The sequence below is a fragment of the Rhipicephalus sanguineus genome, chromosome 3, assembly GCF_013339695.2.
Source record: "Rhipicephalus sanguineus isolate Rsan-2018 chromosome 3, BIME_Rsan_1.4, whole genome shotgun sequence".
NCBI classification, from domain to species: domain Eukaryota; kingdom Metazoa; phylum Arthropoda; class Arachnida; order Ixodida; family Ixodidae; genus Rhipicephalus; species Rhipicephalus sanguineus.
The window spans coordinates 52,941,373-52,960,537 of NC_051178.1; the positions used below are offsets into that span (position 1 = coordinate 52,941,373).

The window sequence follows — 19,165 nt, forward strand, 5'->3', positions numbered from 1 at the left end:
AGTCTTCTGGAACAATATCATCAGCGATTATTTTCGAAACTATCAAATAAACGGAATACCGGATCAATAAAATTTAAATTCATCTACGTGCTTATCAGCAGACGTGGTAGAGATTCCGCCACGTATAACATTGCCTCAATGCTAAATAGTTACAATGTCCTAATGCATTCCCCTAAGAATATAATGCGAAAGCCAGGTTCTTTTTCTTCTCAATGGACTGTATTGCTGGGTGCAACGTGCACCACTTAGCTATCCTCAGAAAGCCAACTTCCTCCGACACTCCCTTGCCTCTTTCTGAGATCTCTCTGTGCTGTAGCAAGAGCGCTCTCACAATGCAGACTATCGTTTACGCGTGCACCGGGTTGCCTGGAAGATGGAGATCCGCTTCAAAGTCGAGCTTCCGCGAAAGTGTCCGAAAGTGCGTTTATTGGGGGACTACATGATGTAACAACCTTCGTTCTCTTAAGGTAAGAGCATCTTCTTTTTCTTCTCATTCGGTGTATCGATCCTCCTCCGCCCTCTTCTCGAATTTTTCTGCACCTAACGTGGTTTTGCACCGCCACCAGGATCGGAGGTATTGCAATCTTCCTGCACCTCGCCTTGTTTTGCACTGCCCCCGTGATCGGCGCGCCGATCATTGAGGCAGTGCAAAGCGACGATGGCTTGTGATGACATCATCATGTGATTTCGCTGTCTATAACGTCACACGTTTTAGCGATCGATGATGTCATGATGACGTCATCACGTGATAATTTTTTTCGCATCACTCCAGTTGACGCCGCCGACGGTCAGTTTTCGTGTTTCATGAGGCATCTAAGGCTTTCACATTAATATTGCGTATTGAACGCTAACAGAGTTGCCTTCAACAACTTGGCCTTACATATCAAAGTGGCCTCCACCATGTCGCCACTGTGGCATGGGCTAAACATCTTCGCTGGTCATCCAACTCACAAAGTGGAATGGCTCCTCATTTTGTTATTTTTATTGTGAGAGCAATTATACGGACACCATCGACGGGTTTTTGCCGTTACCTTCATGTTCCGTATTAATTCCAAAGTGATACCATCATCCCGCGCATCGTATGTTCTACCCGCGGGTTGAAGATCACGAGCTATGGCGACGAAGTGCGGCTGAAGCGGATATGAAACGAGCCGGCCGTCTCCGTCGCACGGATGGTGCATATGGGATAACATCACTCCGCCTGCGAGGAGTGGAAGCACCCTCGGAGTAGAGGAGTGGAGACGCCCGACCCTCTTTTGTAAAGAACATAAAGGGACGCCAGGGGAGGAGAAGAGGGGCGGGGGTGCGTCGCTCGAAGGTCGCTGGCACGCGCGCTATCTTGAGGCATCAGGAGACGGCTCGTAAACTTGCTGTTATTTCGCGTTTAAAGAACTGATAGCAAAAAAAAAACCGAATTGGTGCCTTGAGCGGCCATAATAAATAAAACAGCCTTTTGTTGAGTTACGCGAGATCGGATTCAAAAGAGTCAGCTGCTAGCCTTCTAATACAATTCGTTGGTATCGCCTTCATTGCTTCGCCCTTAAGCGAAACTGTGTTTTTTTTAACCATCAGTTATTGACCATGGAAAATAAGGGGAGGACGTGTAACAGTCCGTAGCCGTTTCACATTTGGCATTCCGACGTCAGGGCCGTCAGCGACGGGCCCACTGGAGACAGCTGAGCGTATTAAGACCGAATTACGGCTGCTCCGGCCAGAAGGCTTGCTTTTATTAATGAAATTACATTTAAAAAAGTCAAGCAAAACATTCGAATTGGGACGTACCCTATCACTCACATGCTCGAAAGGGCAGGGCCTTTAAGGAGGTATTTACCGCAACATGATTACGAACCCAGATGTGCTGGTGGAAGGAATAACGAAAAAGCTCTTCTGGATGAAGATCCATGGATGGAGTGCATATTTCACTCCGCGATGTCCAGAAACGGAAGTGACAGGTATTTGAGCTTCACGCCTATAGACATTAGTGAACACTGCTTTAATTATGTGCCGTGCGACGCTTGAAACTAGTTATCAGGAGCGTTTTTTGAACAGCTAGACAACATCCGCCGATGAATCGCCGCCACACTTTCACGCTGCCGATTGACCTAGACGTCGCGAGCCTCTGCAGAGAGTGCGTTTTGCCGTCGAGCCGACATACACAACAAAAGCAGAAATTTTTTTCGGGAAGGGGGAGGGGGACATTTTGCTCCGACATGGGGCGCGGGCCGCTAAGTCTGGTCGAGTGTCATTTTGTGCTCTGTATACCATGGTAAGAAAAAAATTCGGTTAGGGCACAAGTCCGGTGTGCCACCCCCTGGCTACGCCACTGCGTCATGGCTTACTCGGGACGCATGCGCGATCTATTCAGCGGAACAATTCTTGGTCTATGGTTGTTACTTTGGTGGCCCCAAGATCAAGCTGCACATGTTTGGATGCGCCGGCGGTGCAATTTCCGGTGATAGACACCCGAAAACCCGATGCTCTGGCGCAGTTTGGCGCAATTTCTGTCGATATAATCAGGATGGCCCAGTGAATCCTATTTGGCGCAGTTGGCGCAGGAGTGGAATCACTATGAATTCTGACAAACTGCTTTTTGTGCACGAGTCATTTTGAATTCGCGAGTTTTTCGCTGTTAAATGACATAGCGTGATAGGCAGGAGATTTTAACGCAGACCGACAGTTTCTGATCAAGAGCGAAGGACAAATGGCTATAGAGATTCAGTATCAAAAATCATTTATTCTCTTACGTTCTTCCTAACGTTTCAGGAGCTATCATTCCGCGAGGAGACGTTTTCGCGCATCTCGTTTCACCGCGTTACGGAAAGGCGCTCACTATACTTCTAGGCCGTATACGACCCAGAAGATTTCGGGAAATCACCAAGAGCTCGTGTTTAATACGGAATGCGAATAAACGGAGCCGTTTTGAGCGGGATTTTCAAGCAGGACACCGAAGCCCGCTACAGCGACGTGGCCAAGTATCAGCATCGAAACGCAGTTAGTGTCGTAGACTACCGATCGCCGAGATTTAGCATCAGCCACAGTCAGGTCACCCTCGCCAGAAACAGCGGAAGAAGGGGGAATCTCTCACCACCACCACATGTAGGGCGAAGCGGTCATCGTTACCGACTCTCAGGCCGCCTGTATAAACTTTTCAAAGGTATCGAATTTCAGCCGATGCCCTCAAGATCCTGAAACGGTGAAATGCTCTGTTCCCACACACTTGCATAAGATGGGAGCCGGGACACGAGGGACTGCAGGAAAACTTCTGCAGAAAAAAAGGAAAGTTTACAACTGTTGCCGGAGAACGGCTGCCTTGTCGTATTTACACGCAAAACAATGCAGCCGTACACTGTAACGATGAACGGGCATGCAGCTACATAGGCCCGGAGTACCGAATTTTAGGTGTATTCATCGACCGCAACCTATCATGGACGCCGCACGTTCTGTATTTAAAAAGACGCCTAACTGCCTTAAGATACTGTCACGTGGTCATGACGCCGACGAAGGCAGCAGTCGGCGTATACAAGATGAAACTTTTTATTTGGCCGAACTTGTGGCCGGGAAACGAAAAGTCAAACTACAGCAATACGCACTGTACTCTGATAGCGGCGAACAGAGTGTCGGCCGTTGAAAAACTGACAAGCAGTGAAGCGCGTGGACATTTACACATGTGCCGTCGAATATTCCAGCGTTATCTCTGGTTGTCGCGCAAGTTCTAGAATAAGCTCGAGTGTTCGTGTCTTGCGCGCAATCTTAACAAAACGATCTACAATAACTGTGAAGCTTCTCGAACAATGAGGCGCGGTTTGCGCTGAGCGTTGCTGACAGTCTTTGTGGGCGAAAAACCTGAATACAGCAGAAGTGATAATAGAAACGCACGTGGCAATACCAAGAATCATAAAGAAAACAAGAATGTGATCGGTTGCCTTCAAACAGGCAACACTTCTTTATTTGCATGAGGAGTGAAATTATCGCATCCATATCTACACCGGCGGTTCTGTTAGTCCCAGTAGCTCAACCGCTGAAGTAATAGTTTCGGCAAGATCTGTCAGAATAACAGCAGAAGATGTATACTACGCAACATCAACTACCGCTGCTGAAATAGTAGCCCTTCGTGCAGCTCTTCAGTTTGTCACGGAAAAACCACCTAATTCGTGGTCTATCCTTTGTGATTGCAAGGCAGCCCTACAAAGTTTGTTTTCCGCTTCATGTCACGGCTCACATGAGCAGCTCGTTGCCGAAATCAGGCACGTTTATCATGAAGCCCCATAAGGAAAGGGCACAACATAATATTCCATTGGATACCAAGTCATCGCGGCATTCAGGGCAATTACCAAGTGAACGCAGCTGCCCGATCTGCCCACGATGGCGTCAGCAGTGTCGCCATCCCGTTATCGAGATCTGACGCAGCAAAACGCCTTCGTGTGCTAGCACCTCATTTAACGCTGGACCGGTGGAATTCACCGACTTTTGCAAGTCCACGCCGGCATGCCTTAGACCCAGGTCTGCAATTACAGGTGCCATCTAACCTATCACGACGTGATTCTGCCTTGCTCGTCCGTATTTGTCTTGGAGTGGCATTCTCGAATGCATATTCATTCAACATTGGAATGCACTGATAGCCCATTGCATGAACTCTGTGGGTGCAGCGAAACCACCGCGCACCTTCTCTGTGAATGCACCCGTTTCGACACCCAAACAGCATTCCTCTCAGCCGCATTGGGCCATCTAGACAATCGGCCTCTAACAGAGGACAAGATCCTAGGCCATTGCCTACCCGGTCTTCAGCGCGAGCGGCTATAAGGGCGTTGCTGCGGTTTCTTCGGCAAACGGGACTGAACTAAATGTTATGACTAGTCTCACACAATGCTTCAAGACAGTGACTTAGTAGTTTCGTTACCGCCTCTCTCGTTCTCTTTCATTCTTTCGTACCCCCTTTCCCCTTCCCCAATAGAGGGTAGCCAGCTTGAGTATATTCCTCATTAACCTCTCTGCCTTTCTTCTGCGTATCTTTCTCTCTCTCTCTCTTCATCCACGCAGTTGCGTAACTTAGTATTCTCTGCCATCACTATATCCATGGTCGATCTTCTGTAATCAAGGATAACGGCTTCACCATTCGGCAGCTGCACCATCGGCAGCTCATCCTTGATTGAGGGTCTACCCGCTTGTGGCCCGTCTGTCAGGGACACGTGACCACTTTGAAAGTTCCTCTTCCGCCTCACAACCATGTCACCTGATGGGCTTTCAACCCAGTAGACAGCTTTGATTTCGCCGTGTATTTGGCGTGCGTTGTTGCCCTTCGAATAGGGAAACTTTGTGACTTCGCTTTTTCTACCTTTACGTTTGTGTAAAAACATAGGTTTCACGCCATGAGCACGCGTGGCGCTTGCTAACACTCCTAGGTTTATGCATGCAGAAATAACTAAGAGCGGCCGGGGAAAAAGACACCCGCCGTAGCTGAAGTAGTAAATACCGCACTCGCATTTCGAAGGTAGTGGACTATGTTGCTTGTTGGATGTTTCTCAGCAACCTATCCCGAGCCAGCCCGGGGGGTCGCCCGTGAATTGGGCAATGCATTGTTGTAGAATCTAAATAGGTTTACAGAATGTAGCACTTTACAAGAAAATTGTTTCAGAAATAACTCAGTATTAACAGAAACAAAATAATACTATTAAGCCATGATGATCCAAAAATATGTGAATATAGATAACCTTCAAATTCCATTCTGTTGGCTCACGTAAAAAATCGCACACGCCATCACAAACGCTTCTGCTGCTAAAACCCAGCACGGTAGCTCCAGAGGGAAGAACCGTCGGGGTAGAATAATGTAAGCCGATCATTCCGAGGGTTTGATCTTGCAATACTTTTCATTGAGCTGTGAACCTCCGGCATCTTCAAGAGAACCAATGCTCAGACTCACTCTCAGGCGCAATAAAGGCACAGCCTTTGACTGAGTCAGGTGAGGGGTGCGAAGGTAAAAGTTCAGCGGGGGCACTAAGCGTTGCAGTCTGGTAACTGAAATTTCTGCCGTTCTAGTGCAGCGGTATCCATCTTTACAAGGATAGGCCAGTTGTAGAAAATCGGATGGTCACAAAGGAGCATTAGCAAGGTTATCGAGCGTGGCAAACTTTCCGGCTCGCGCTGAATTGGCTGCGGAGGTCACATCAACGAAGACGAGGAAGAAGAACAGCGCAGTGCGCTAACTGTAAAGGCTAAACATTTCATTTCAGCTTTTTCCTTCACGAAGTGAATTAGTTTCCTAAGCAAAGCACCGTCCGCTTCATGGCCTATCCCCCGCAGTGGGTTGAGCCAAAGTACTGAGGAACCAACCAACCAACCAACTCGCAGCCTCGCATTCTCCACGATGGGAAAGGCGATCTCTCGCTTATGGCGGAAGGATGAACCGCCGGATGCGACGGGGATGACGCCCCGTGAGAAGGTGGCCGTGCGTACCGTGTGGAGCGCCTTCTGCAAAGAGCACCCGGACTACGGCGTCCTCCTCTTCAACGCGTACTTCCTGAAGTACCCCGATAACATCAAGCTGTTCAAGCATTTCAAGGGCAAAAGCCTCAGGACGCTCTCGACTGACCCCGAATTCAGGTGGGTGCAAGCCAGCGAACGTCGCTACAGCTCTCACCCAAGGTTAGAGGCGGCGATTAAAAGCGTTTAGAATGATGTAAGCAGAGAAAGCTCCTCAGGCAGGTTACCTGCATCCTTAACCAGGTAAAGAAACACGTATTGCGAACCAACCAATATTTCTGTTTACTGAAATATGCTGAAACATTGCTGTAAAACTAAAAGCTATAATTTCGAAAAAGAACCAGTTTTTTTTATTGAGGCTATTGTTTAAAATACGTACAGAAAATACATAAACGGAAACCCTTGAACTTTAGAGATCTGGAACTGTAAGTACAATACACTGTGTCCCAAGGACGTAGGCTCCGCAGGAGAGTACATTTGACGGTGGCGAAATGGCAAACCGAGGGGCACGATGTTCTCATGTTACTACCAGTCACTCCAATGAAGAAAATGAATAGTGTAGACTCCTTTTAATTCAATATGTCAAAATATCGCTAAGAAGAACACAAGTTAGGAAATAGCTGGACAAAAGCAGCGTCTGGAAGGCATTCATTTGGAGGAGGCGTTCATACCCCCAGATTTTTTTAAAATTTTATGTGTATGTATATATACATCCACACGTAGAAGCAAACGCCTGAACTTACACAGCAGGTTGTTTAACACAACCCCCCCCCCCCCTCTACCGAAAACAATTTCTGGCTACGCGGCTTGTCGTGAAGGGAGTCCCGCTAGTCTGAAGAAAAGTAAAACTAAAATCGGTTCCACGCATGTGAAACCTGCCGTCCTGTGCTAAAGTCGAGCCTCCACTCCCTTTTTTTCAGAGCTCAAGGTTTGCTGATCTTCCCTAGCGCGCCACTTGTGCTTCGGCAGCGCGCACAGAAAGATTATTAAGGCGAAAGCCTCAGATGCCTCATCAAGCGGAAGAATTGACCGGCGTCCCCCGTCGGTGGCGTCAACACGATTGATGCAAAAAAAATAACCATCACGTGCTGATGGTTCCATATGACGTCACAGATCGCCAAAATTTGTGACGTCATCATGACGTGACATAGCGTGACATCACATGGTGACGTGATCACAAGATCCGTGGAAGTAAGCAGGGCGAAAAGCAAGACAACGCACACAGGGAGGATTGACAACGCGCTGCTTACTTTCTTGGATCCATACCAACTGGCCCAGCTAACAACACTTCTGTGATCACAACACGTTTGAACATGATTAACTTAGCGCAACGACGACGAGGACACAAGAGAAGAGGAGTGGTTTGTCTCCTCTTCTCTTGTGTCCTCGTCGTCGTTGCGCTAAGTTAATCATGTTCAAGTATTATCACCAACTGGCCCAGCTATCAGTTCATCACAACACATTGCTTATTCAAAGGTGTGCCGATCGCAGAGGCAGTGCAAAACAAGATGAGGTGCAAAAAGCATACAATGCCTCTGATCCTGGAGGCATCCCAAAACCACGTAGATGCAGAAAGTTTTCGGAGGGGAGCGCGCGAGATTCAATACATCGACTTACAAGAAAAAAGAGATGGCTTTCGCCTTAGAGTCAACTAAGTTGGGTGCATAAGGAACCGTGCGGGGTTTTAGCTCTGCGCAGGCGCAGACGTTCAAGAGAAACCGCGCACTGGTTTTGGAGTCGTTCTGCCGCGGTTGTTTTGCTGGCCAGACGTAGGCTGAGCGGCACCAGCGAGCGCACGCGCAGGTCCTGCCGTAGCGGAATCCATGACGGGAATGACCGTCTGAGGCGCGCCCTCTATTTTCTATAGTTCTTTCCCTGCTCCCTCCCCGGTCTCAGCACCTGGCGCGCGCTCAATGGCTCGCTTAGTGTTGCTGTATATGCTACCTCCAGGTAGCAGAGTTGCGCCAAGGTACGCCATATTGGGCTCCGAAGTTTTGCGGGAAAGCCACTCACCACCCGCGGAGCCGCGCTCGCGCGACAAAGTGTTGGTTTATGGCGGCGGTTTCGGACGCCCGCTTCGAACAGAATTTAGCATTGATGTCACCGGATCTACATCTTTCGTAGCAAACGACTGTGTAAAATGCCTTCGCTTGCCTTCAGGTAGCTTCGACGACCCAGTATTACGGATAGCTTAGCCTAGTTTTCCAGATCGCTTCCCATTCCTAACGACCCTAGGCCTAGCTAGCAGATCTGTGTAAACAAGTCTGCAAGATAAAAATTTTCACTTTTGGTACGCGGTTCACATTTATTTACTTTTATTGTTACTAAAAAAAAGTAGTAATATTGCGTCGTGCGGGGATACAGGCGAGAATTCTCAGTTTTTTTTTTTCACTTGTTTTAACGCATCCACTCTCCTCTAGGTGGCGCCACCGTCCCAGCTTGGGCACGTAAGCGCTATTCTGCTAAACTAAAACACGCTGTCCACAACGAACGTTAGCGGCACGGTAACGATATTCCCTTAAACCCCGCTATCACGCTAACGCTAAACTACAACTGTCTAATAACAACAGCGCCGATGTCAACCGCCCTTGAGCTGCCGGAATCTGCGGAGAGTCGGCGTCGCCTGCGAAGTGTTGGCAGTGTTGGCTTCTCCGTAGCGCAAAGGAGCCACCTATGACCACGTGACGGCGCTCGGCCAATAGCGTTGCTGGAATCACCGAAGAGCGAGCGGCGTCCGGAAAACAGTGGCGCAACTCTGCTACCTAAAGGTAGCGTATACAGTAACTCTAGGCTCGCTCAACTTAGCGCGCCCCCCTAGCAAGCACTCCTTTTTCGTGAGGGGGTGGCATCTGTTGGCCCAGCGGTGAATCTGCGAGGGTGCCAGCTGTACGCGTGACAACGGCGCTCGCCCCATCCACGGACATGGCTAGACCTTAAAAAGATCCGCTGTTAAAACAAGCACATCTACTGCCCTCAACAGTTGGAGTTTTCGGATGCTGGCGCGCACTCATGAGAGCGTGCTCCTTTCTTTGATGGCGTATTTGTCTTTTGCGCATTCTTGAAAAATTATATGTGCTATGAGACGATGAAACGTGTTGTGTTAGCTAACAGTACCAGGGGGGCGATCGGAGATCTGTTCGTTCCACTTGTTCGTTCTCCTGGGGAAGAACAAGCGCGCTGATTGGCTGAAGCGGGAGATGCCACTCAAGGCCAGGGGGTGTCGCCATTTCTTTTTTTTTTGCTTGATCTTTTCTTTTTTGGTGACGTCATGTCGCGGCATAACGAGTGGGGTGATCGGAGATCTCTGTTCTGCGCCGTTCGTTCTGTATACCCATTCTGGCGGCGTACGCGATTGGCCGAAGCCGGAAAAAACCACGTCTCTGAGGGGCGTAGCCATTTTTCTTTTTGCTTGATCTTTTATTTTTTGGTGACGTCATACCGCGTCATAACGAGCATGTCGTCTGCTACAAACGAACGGAGCGCGAGACCGTTCGCACGCGTTCTCTCGAGCGAACAAACGGCTTCGTAAGGCATGATGCGGCGGTTGCGGCTGCCGCAACACCTGATTTTGAGAAAATGGCGCTTGCGACGTGTGCTTCTCTTGCGGTTGGAGGTTCGAGATGCGTTTGAAGACATGAGCGAGCGCGGCGTCGCTTTCTGTTCTCGAAACGAACAGTGCGAACAAAATGAACGGGCCTGCCTGTGGTCTTACGCGCAGGGACTTCTTAGTTCAAAAGCGCTACCAGCTACTGCCACGTGTCGTCCCGGTCCTCACTCGTGAACGACGGCCCCAGAAGCTCCTTTTGACGATTCGACACCCGGGAGCCAAGCCAGACATTGCGGTGGGACGACACCTTGAAAAACTGCGCCAACCGTTACTTTTCTATTTTTTTTTTCGCGTGCGCGACTTCGCATAGCGGGCACGTTAGAAAAACTAAGACCAATAAATATCAGCGCTCAAACCTATTCCTGTTTCAGAAACTGTTTGAGCTTGAAAAGAAAAACAATATCTTTTCGTATAACAAGTGTATTTATTAGAAGGCGAGAAACACTTCGTTTTAAATATACGGTCCCCTTGCCGAGGACAAACGATGCGCGTCTACTTCCGGAAAGCTCGCCGCTCAGCGCTTCACGATTAACTGTCCTCTTCCTCTCGGCGGAAGAGAGCTGCGGACCGCCCACTTTTGTGACGTAACACCGCCAGAACGAACGCGGAACGAACAGAGATCTCCGATACCCCCCCCCCCCCCAGCTCTATATTTGGTACACATATTGCCACGTGCGTTCAAAGGAAGCAAGACTGCAATGCCTTATCGTACTCTTTAGCCGCTTTCACACCGTTCTTGTTTGTTATCAAGCGTAGCCCTTCGCCAGCCTCAAGCCAGAATGTGACGTAAAGACAATATAAGCGATTGCCGCATACCCCCCCCCCCCCCCCAGGCATTCTGACGCCCACCGTTCGGCCACGCGGTCCTCTACCATCCTCGTGTGATTCCTTCACTTTACTTTAGGGCAATAGTTAGCCCAATAAACGTTCCATGAGTTTATTGCCGACGTAGTCGCTGTTTTTGTCTATCTGGGCGCCGGCCAGCTCGCCGTCATATGAGGGCCAGCTTACCCTCATAAGATTGTCCTACGCTTGCATCGTGATACAGCGCCGTACATTTGCCCAGCGTTTTTAGCAACGTTATATGAGTAACCTCTGCATCCATTACTTGGTAGCTTGTACTAGCCGTTCATTTTTCGCGATATTGTGTACGTATGAATAAACGTTACTCTTGTAATGAAAGTGTCATTTTTGTCAGTAGCATATGCGCCATAGTTTCAGTGATTTCGAAGTTGGTGTAACAGAAGTGATATTTGCACAACTTCATCTACGTATATAAAATATACCGACATGTCTATATATACAGCCATGTTTCACTCCACGCCCCCGCCCCATGCCATGCCCCCTGCACCCGTTCCTGAGTAGAGCGTCGTCCCTCGTTTTCCTTCGCCTTAACCACGCGAACGAGTACAGTGACACATGTCCGGGCCCGCGCACCTTGAACCACGCGAGGCTTTTTGTCGAGGTCGGAGGCCGCTGAAACTGAGAATAAAAATGCGAGAAAGTAATAAAACTACAGAATAACCAACAAAAATAAAAGGTGAAAAGAAACAGTATAAAAAGTTACAAAAGAATACAACCAAGATTATCTATAGCCGGAGTTCGCGTCACCAAAGCTGGAAAATAAAGGAACAGGTAAGTTATAAAAATCATAAAATACAAAAGAGAAGGAGAGTAAAGAATAAAATGAGCACTAAAATATTTGTGCAGCTTGGTCACAGAACAGCTGGTGGACTAGAAGCAGAAGAGGAGGACAAAGAGAGCGCGTGCCGGTTCATGAAGATGCAAAACCGCCGGCTCTTTGGCCAATTAATTCCCCCATTTTGGTTTTGAGCCAATTGCAAGGAACAAGCATGCAGGCAAGCAAACGTGACCCACAGCAAGTTATAGTTTGCCGTGTTTCTACGCCACACGGCAAATTATATTAATAATTGTTGGGGTTCAACGTCCAAAAATCACAATATGATTATGAGAGACGTCGTAGGGAAGGGCTCCGGAAATTTAGGCCGCCTGGGGTTCTCTAACGTGCGCCTAAATCTAAGTACACGGGCCTCAAGCATTTTCGCCTCCTTAGAAAATGTGGCCGCCGCGCCCGGGATTCGATCGTGCGACCTGTGGGTCAGCAGTGGAGTACCATAACCACTAGACCACCGTGGCGGGTGCGCAAACTATACTTGCTATACTGCACTATACATGGTTTTGCTTTCACTCTTTTTTTTTTAACGGCGAAGCTGTGTATGGCTAGGCGAAACAAAAATCCGCCTGTCCGCATGTTTTTAGGAACTTCTTCATTGGCTGCGCTGTCGGTGACGTCGTTCACTCCGTCGTACACAAGCGCGTGCGCCATTGGCTGCGCCGTCAGTGACGTCGTTCACTTGGTCGCAGCCGTGCCGCCGAGCTCGTGCGCAGCAGTTTCAACTTCCAACTTCAACATGGCCAGGCCACGGATCGTACGAACTCCAGAACAGCAGACAACCTTCTAAGAGCAGCGCCAACAGCAAAACCGTGAGAGAACTGGTGTTCGCTGGGCCGATGCTTCAGTCCGGTCACAAGTACCGACCCGGGTGGCCGAACGCAAGAAGCGACTGCGTACCGAGAATCCGGCAGCCTGCCAAGCCGCGCTAAATCGTGAAGCGAAACGCAAGCGCCAATGGCGGGTGGATGCTGCTAACCACGACTTCGAGCTAACACGAGAGATCGAACACAAGCGACAACGGCGGGCCGAGGAGACGGCGGTGCAGGCAGAGCAGCGTCAACGAGGCAATGGGGGAACGCGATCGCCGGGGCCAACGCCCGCTTTCGGTGGGAGTTTCTCGAGCGGCACTTTGGTTCCGTCCGAATGAAACCACTGTTTAGCACCGGGGCCGCACGTTTCAGCTTCGCTGGTTAACCATCTGTACGGAGCGCTTGGGTGGTGATTTTTCTACCTTCTCTTTTGTGTATGTTGCTTTATATCTCTTTCTATCTCTGTCTATTTCTTCCTGTGTTTTTATTTCATCCCTTCCTTCTCTTTTCTCTTGATCTTTCGCTTTTCTATGCCTTTATCTATCTCTGTGCAGTCGGTCTCTCGCCTTCTATCTTTTTATCTATTTCTTTCACTTGTTATTTCTTTTACGATCTACATGTCTCGGTAGTCGGTCTCTCACCTTCTATCTTTTTCTGTGTTTATTTGTTGCTTCCGAACTCTTTCTTTCTCTGTCCATTTCTTCCTCCGAATTTTTCTTTTTTTCCGATTTCATTCTATGTGTTTGTGTCTGTGTGTCTCTCTGTGTGTAGTCGGTCTCTCGCCTTCTATATTTTTCTCCGTTATCCTTGCTCATTTCTCTCTCGCGCCTCTCTCTCTCTGTACTCCTTCTCCCATCCTCCTTTCCCTTCACCTACCCCTGACACCTCTCCTTCTCGCCCTCACTTCTCTCCTTCACCACCTTGGTGTACTATACTACACAAGGCTATGATAGCCGAATGGTTAGCACGCTCGCATTCGGATCGTGGATACGCGAGTTCGAATTTTCGCCCAGAAGTCTCTCATTCTATTTCTTTATTCGTCTCTATTGTTCTTTTTCTTTCTCTCTCCGGTACTCGCTCTGTCGCCGATCAAGTCATTGCATCCCTCATCGGACAAATCGGCATCTCGTCTTCTGGTAGTAAAGCAGAAGAGGAAGAACAGGAAGCCGATAAAGAAGAGGACGAAGATGGCGCCTGCCGGTTCATGATAATGATCCTATCCACGACACACGGCCAATCTCGGCCTTAACAGCTATGCTGCAAACAAAAGAGCAGTTTGTAAGTCTAGTACATACATTTCTCTCGCAAATTATTTGCCGAAATATATAGCCGAAACAAAAAACACGCGTACAGCTGCTGTCACATTTCGCACGAGCAAGTATCCTTATCAGCTGCCGCTTTTTGCCCGCTACATCGCTATTGGCCTCGAGGCCCACCACTGGAAACGCCGGCGCTACCGTCGGCGTGACGTGCTTGGCAGGATCACGTGGTCTCAACGGCCGCGTCGGCTGCTTGTGGCGCACTGCCGCGTGCTTTGAAAACGAGTTTCAAGCCCCACATGCGCTGCGGTCTGTTCAAATTCGGAAGTTTTCTCTCATTTTCTACTCAACTGAAACCATTGTAATAGAGTGGCTACCTCCGAAGGCGACGAACATGGGGCTCTACCGCTCGGTGCCGCAGTGCCGCGCTTACGCAAAGGAGCCCAGTGCCAGCCTGCACTGGTAACAGCGGGACAAGAAACAGTGTGAAGCATGGGTTGTAAAGCTAAGAACCGCAAGTAGCTATCCGCTACGAGTCTTGTGTGCTACAAGCACTTCCGCGACGACGACTTTTGTTACTGCGTCGGGCCTGCGATGTTCGGTGAGTAGCAGACAGCGCACACTGAGACGATGGCTCGCGCGCGCTTCCCGCCGGCAAATGACGCTTATGTGCCACAGGATGGTAAAAGCGCTACCTTTTACCACGTGCGATGCCATCTCAGAACCCTCCAATGCGACCTCTTGATCGACGGCCCCGTGCTCAGCGTCCACAAAATCGGCTGCAGATGCGCAAGTCATTGTTTAGATACGTTAAATTAAAAAAACGCACAGGGTCCCTTATGCATTCGTTAAAGATGACTAGAAGGCGAAAGCCATCTTCTTCTTGTCAGTCGATGTACTGATTCTCCCGCGCCCCCCTCCAAAAGCGTTCTGCGCATAACGCGGTTTTGCACGGCCTCCGTGACCGATCACAGAGGCAATGGAAAGCGACCATGACGTGTGAATGCGTCATCATGTCACGTCACATTTTGTGACGTCATAATGACGCTACTATTTTGGCGATCTGTGACGTCATGATGACGTCATATGGTGGCACCATCACGTGACGATTATTTTTTGCATCACTCGTGTTGACCTTCACATTTGATGAGGCATGCATTGCTTCATAAGCTACATTAATTTTGCATTGCCTCCGTGATCGGCCCACAGGCCAACCCCATGTATTTTCTTGGAGCCTCATTTATTTACGTGGGAAAGATGCCACCCTGTAGGCGTCAGACACGGCACTGCTGCCAAAATTGCTGGGGTACTCTCCAAATAATTACTATCCTGTTTTGCGGCTGCTGGTTGCTGCAATAAGTTCTATTTTATTCACCGTTATTTCAAGTTCATGTGGGTCCTTGTTCACAGCCTACGCTTGCAGAACAAGTCCGGCAAACGTTATTGTGTCTTCTTTCTTTTCCAAGGCGTCGCATGCTACTACATGCTCGGTCTCGTAGACTGGTTCTTCTTCCACCAGCAATCTCGAAGTGGTGAAGCTTTGGTCTATGAATTTGTTGATGACAAAGAGCGGCAAGTTCACTGGAATGCAAACGGAACGATCGATAATTAAGGAGCATTAAAAAAAGGCGTCGCATTTGCTCACGTTTCATGTGAGCACCAAACAAAACGAATGCGCTGAATAAAGAAACAGAAGCAGCGGCATTTGCCCGCTGAGAAGACCGATCAATACGCAGTGCGAGACAGCTTGTCAAATGACATTGAAACGTACCCGAATTTCGACCGGAAAAGAAAAAAAAAAACACTGAATCGTCGGGACGGCAGATCACAAAGTTGCCATGTGCACCGAAGCCGCAGTTGTAAGGAAATTGTTTTTGAACTGCTCTGATAGCGTCCGCGCAACAGTAGTTGTTTGTTTACTCACAAATTTTCATATTTTGCGGCCTAAAGTTCACAGCGCGGTGCCAAAACGTGCGCGTAGCAAAAGCGAAACCATCAGTACGAACATACATGCAGACGCTCATACATGTAGAGGCACCGTCAGTCGTCGCGAACCCGTGCGATCACTGGCTTGAGGCTTCTTTCTGTTATGCTCCGTTTGGTTATACAGGCAGTCTACTCTAACGAGATATTTCACATAGTTTGCACTCAGCGAGTGACTACCTTTCACGCAAGAGGCCGCTTCAGCTAGGGGTCTGCAACGCGGTGACAGCGTGAAGCGGGTGCTCGGTTTTCTGCAAAGAGACAGCGATTATAGACTATCTTGTGCTTTCAGTTCGTCGAAAATGTTTATCTTGACAGTAAAGAACACAGTTCCTTTTGAAAGTACTTACAGAAATGCTCTGGAGGGCTTCCGTGAGGTGTTTTTGTAGAGCGCCGACAGCAAAACCTATGGGGAGCGCGCCGGCGGTATCCTGCCTAGCACGCAATCGAGGCGCGTCCGATAGAGGGCGACTCCGTAACTCCTCGAGGTCAATACTTCCTGGTGCAATGACAGAAATCTTCGCCGGTGTTTTAAAAGTCGTAACGCTAGCCATAAAGGCAAAATGAAATCATTATTTCAAGTGATATACGTGTGTCACAAATGCCAATTCGCACGTCGCAGTGCGCACTGCAGCCTCGTGGGCGAGGAGATCACGAGCATCATCGAGGCGCTCGACGACGTACCGAGGGTGCTCGAGATTCTCAAGAAAAACGCTCTCTTGCACCATCGCCTGCGTGGAGTGACGCCCGCTCACTTCACCAGCTTCGGCCAAGTGGTCATCGACGTCCTGACGGCCAACCACGAAGACCTCATGACGCCGGCCACCGACAACGCCTGGAAAAAGTTTTTCGAGGTAAGCAATTCAAGCATCATCGAATATATTTTTGGTATAATATTAATCCTGAGCACCTATAAATTTCAGGAAATGGTCACCTGCCCTTGGATTCATAGTTTCATAGAGGACGCAATCATATGCGTAGAGTGTTATTTTAGATGAGATGCTATGAGGTAACTCAATAATGAAAAGTAAAAATAATAAAAGGCCTCGAACAGATTCCTGAGGAACACCGGAGGTGACGTCAGTCAGAGATGAATCTGTCGAGATGAAAGAAACGAACTGTGAGCGCGAATGAAGAAAACTGGCTATCCAAGAGACAATACGAGGGTTATCGAGAATGACGTTTAGTTTTAGGAATAGCTTAGATTGAATGACGGAATCAAAAGCTTTGGAGAAGTCAATGAAAATGGCATCTATTTGGTTACCTTGGTCTAAGTTATAAGCCGCGTCATGCCTGAAATCGACTAATTGTGTTACAGTACTATAAAAGCTATGCAAATCATGCTGAGCTGACGATAGGATATTCATAGAGTCAAGGAATTCGTTTATATGTTTCTGAATGATGCGTTCTAACATCTTGCAGGAATACCCCCCCCCCCCTGCGCCTGTCCTCATACGTCATTAGGTTTCTCCAGTATTTCGTCTTCATGTTACGGCTCATGACTACCTTACACCTCATCTATGAAAATGTTTCGCACAAATGCTTGCCAAACGAAAAAAAATGCCCCCACCTCCCCGAAGGGAATCGTGAGGAAATGCGAATGCATTTCTTGCGCCGGGAGTACACGGCGTAGTAATTTTAATGGCGTAAAGCTGGACACATCGACACGCTCAAGTGTCTCCCTTTTGGGCGCCTCTTTCAACAAACCCTTCCTACGTGCGTTCGTAGTCACCTCAGGGATGTTGCCACCGCCTTCAATGCAGCACAAACGTGTTTAGAACGCGCTGTTTTCAGGCTGTGCCAAGGCAGCACAAACGCTACAAACGCGTTTCAAACGCACTGCATTGAGGCGGTGGCGCAGGGAGGAGAGCGAACGGCGATAGAAGGAGCGGCGAAGCACTGCACCTACCCTCTCCTACACTCTCTCGACACACGCGGGAGCTCCGCCGAGCTCCCGCGATGCGAGCGCCCTCACACGCCAGAGCGCGCTCCTCCTCTCCCCTCAATCTCCGCTACTCCGCCCGCACCTCCTGCTCCGGTTGCTAGGGCGAGGATAAGCGAGCGCGCCCGCAGCTGTTGCTATGGGAGAGGGCGTGAGAGCGGAGAGGCGCGCGGACAACGCCGGACGCCTGACATAGCCCGACGTCCACAACAGCAGAACTATTCGCTATACTTTCTGCTTTACGCTACATATGTAGAAAAACAGGGCCACTTCGCTGGGTAATTTTATGTGACTCGCAATCATCATTAGTGTGTATTAAAGACATCAACTTTGACAAAACTTATAACAAATTAACATATGAAATTCGGAAGACATACGCCATAGCAAAAGAGTTGCATCATGATATTGTTTTCCAGTGGATCCCAAGTCACTGTGAAATCACCGGAAATGTCACAGCTGATTGTTTAGCACATGCAGCGCATCAACATGGCGATTTATCCCTATTACATCTCGCGGCGAGTGATGCACGATGTTTCTTCAACAAACTCTGTGGCCGATTGTCCACAGAGACTTGGTTCGGGAATGGAGCTCAAAACTCTCAACTATATACAATCGATCCTGGAATGGAATTTCAAATTCCGATTAAAATAGCCGTTCTGTAGAAACAGTAATTCACAGACTTCGTCTAGGCACTGCCTACACTAAGAGCTTCCTATATAGGATAAGAAAAAAGAACTGCGCTACATGTACATGTGAAGAGCCAGAAGAAGACATAGAACACCTCCTTCTACACTGCAAAAATTATGCTGTTCCCCGTAAAAAATTCTTACAAACACTAAACAGATTGGACAGACGGCCGCTATCATTAGCAAAGGTATTGGGTCCATGGCCAACTGAAACTCTTCAAAACATTGCTGCACGCGCCCTAGTACAGTTTTTAGAAGAGTCGGGAATATCAAAAACATGTCGATTCACATTTGCAATTATTCTTCACATTGAGATACTTTAGTCACATGTTTCGCGTTGCCTCTTGTGATTAAAGACAGCTGTGCTTAAAATGTGTTTAAAGTGTGGGCAATGCCCAGTGACTTTTATGTGATGTGATCGCACTATACAAAGGACTGCGGCACTGTGGGTTGAACTCTTCGGCAAAGTGCAAACGATTCTTGTGTGTCTTGTGCGTGGACATTATTGGCATCACGTGGACATCATGCATGACGTGTGAACATTCCTTTTAAATGGACATTGCCGTGAGTGAGTGTACTTTTATTTATAGGTTCGTGACGCTAATTAATAAGTAAGGGAAGAGGAGTAGCCGGACCCATGTATAGGCACCAACCTCTTCTTAAACACATTTAATAAAAAAAAGAAATGCATTCGCATTTAAAAGCG

At 48.5% G+C, this 19,165-nt stretch overlaps 1 protein-coding gene across 1 annotated transcript; it reads left to right on the forward strand.

The window, feature by feature from the left end:
- Nucleotides 1-6,418: 6,418 nt before the first annotated feature.
- Nucleotides 6,419-18,913, forward strand: LOC119385470 (globin). The gene is made up of 3 exons (XM_049414000.1): nucleotides 6,419-6,597; nucleotides 16,454-16,685; nucleotides 18,893-18,913. Exons 1-3 carry the CDS (start codon nucleotides 6,419-6,421, stop codon nucleotides 18,911-18,913), a joined length of 432 nt encoding a protein of 143 aa, XP_049269957.1.
- The last annotated feature ends 252 nt before the right edge of the window (nucleotides 18,914-19,165 follow it).

Bases quoted from the DNA above. Each gene is read 5' to 3' on its own strand.
- LOC119385470 (XM_049414000.1), top strand. From the start codon at position 6,419: ATGACGCCCCGTGAGAAGGTGGCCGTGCGTACCGTGTGGAGCGCCTTC. The intron at 6,598-16,453 runs GTGGGTGCAAGC...CGCACGTCGCAG, and splicing joins TCGACTGACCCCGAATTCAG to TGCGCACTGCAGCCTCGTGG. The intron at 16,686-18,892 runs GTAAGCAATTCA...CACTATACAAAG, and splicing joins CCTGGAAAAAGTTTTTCGAG to GACTGCGGCACTGTGGGTTG.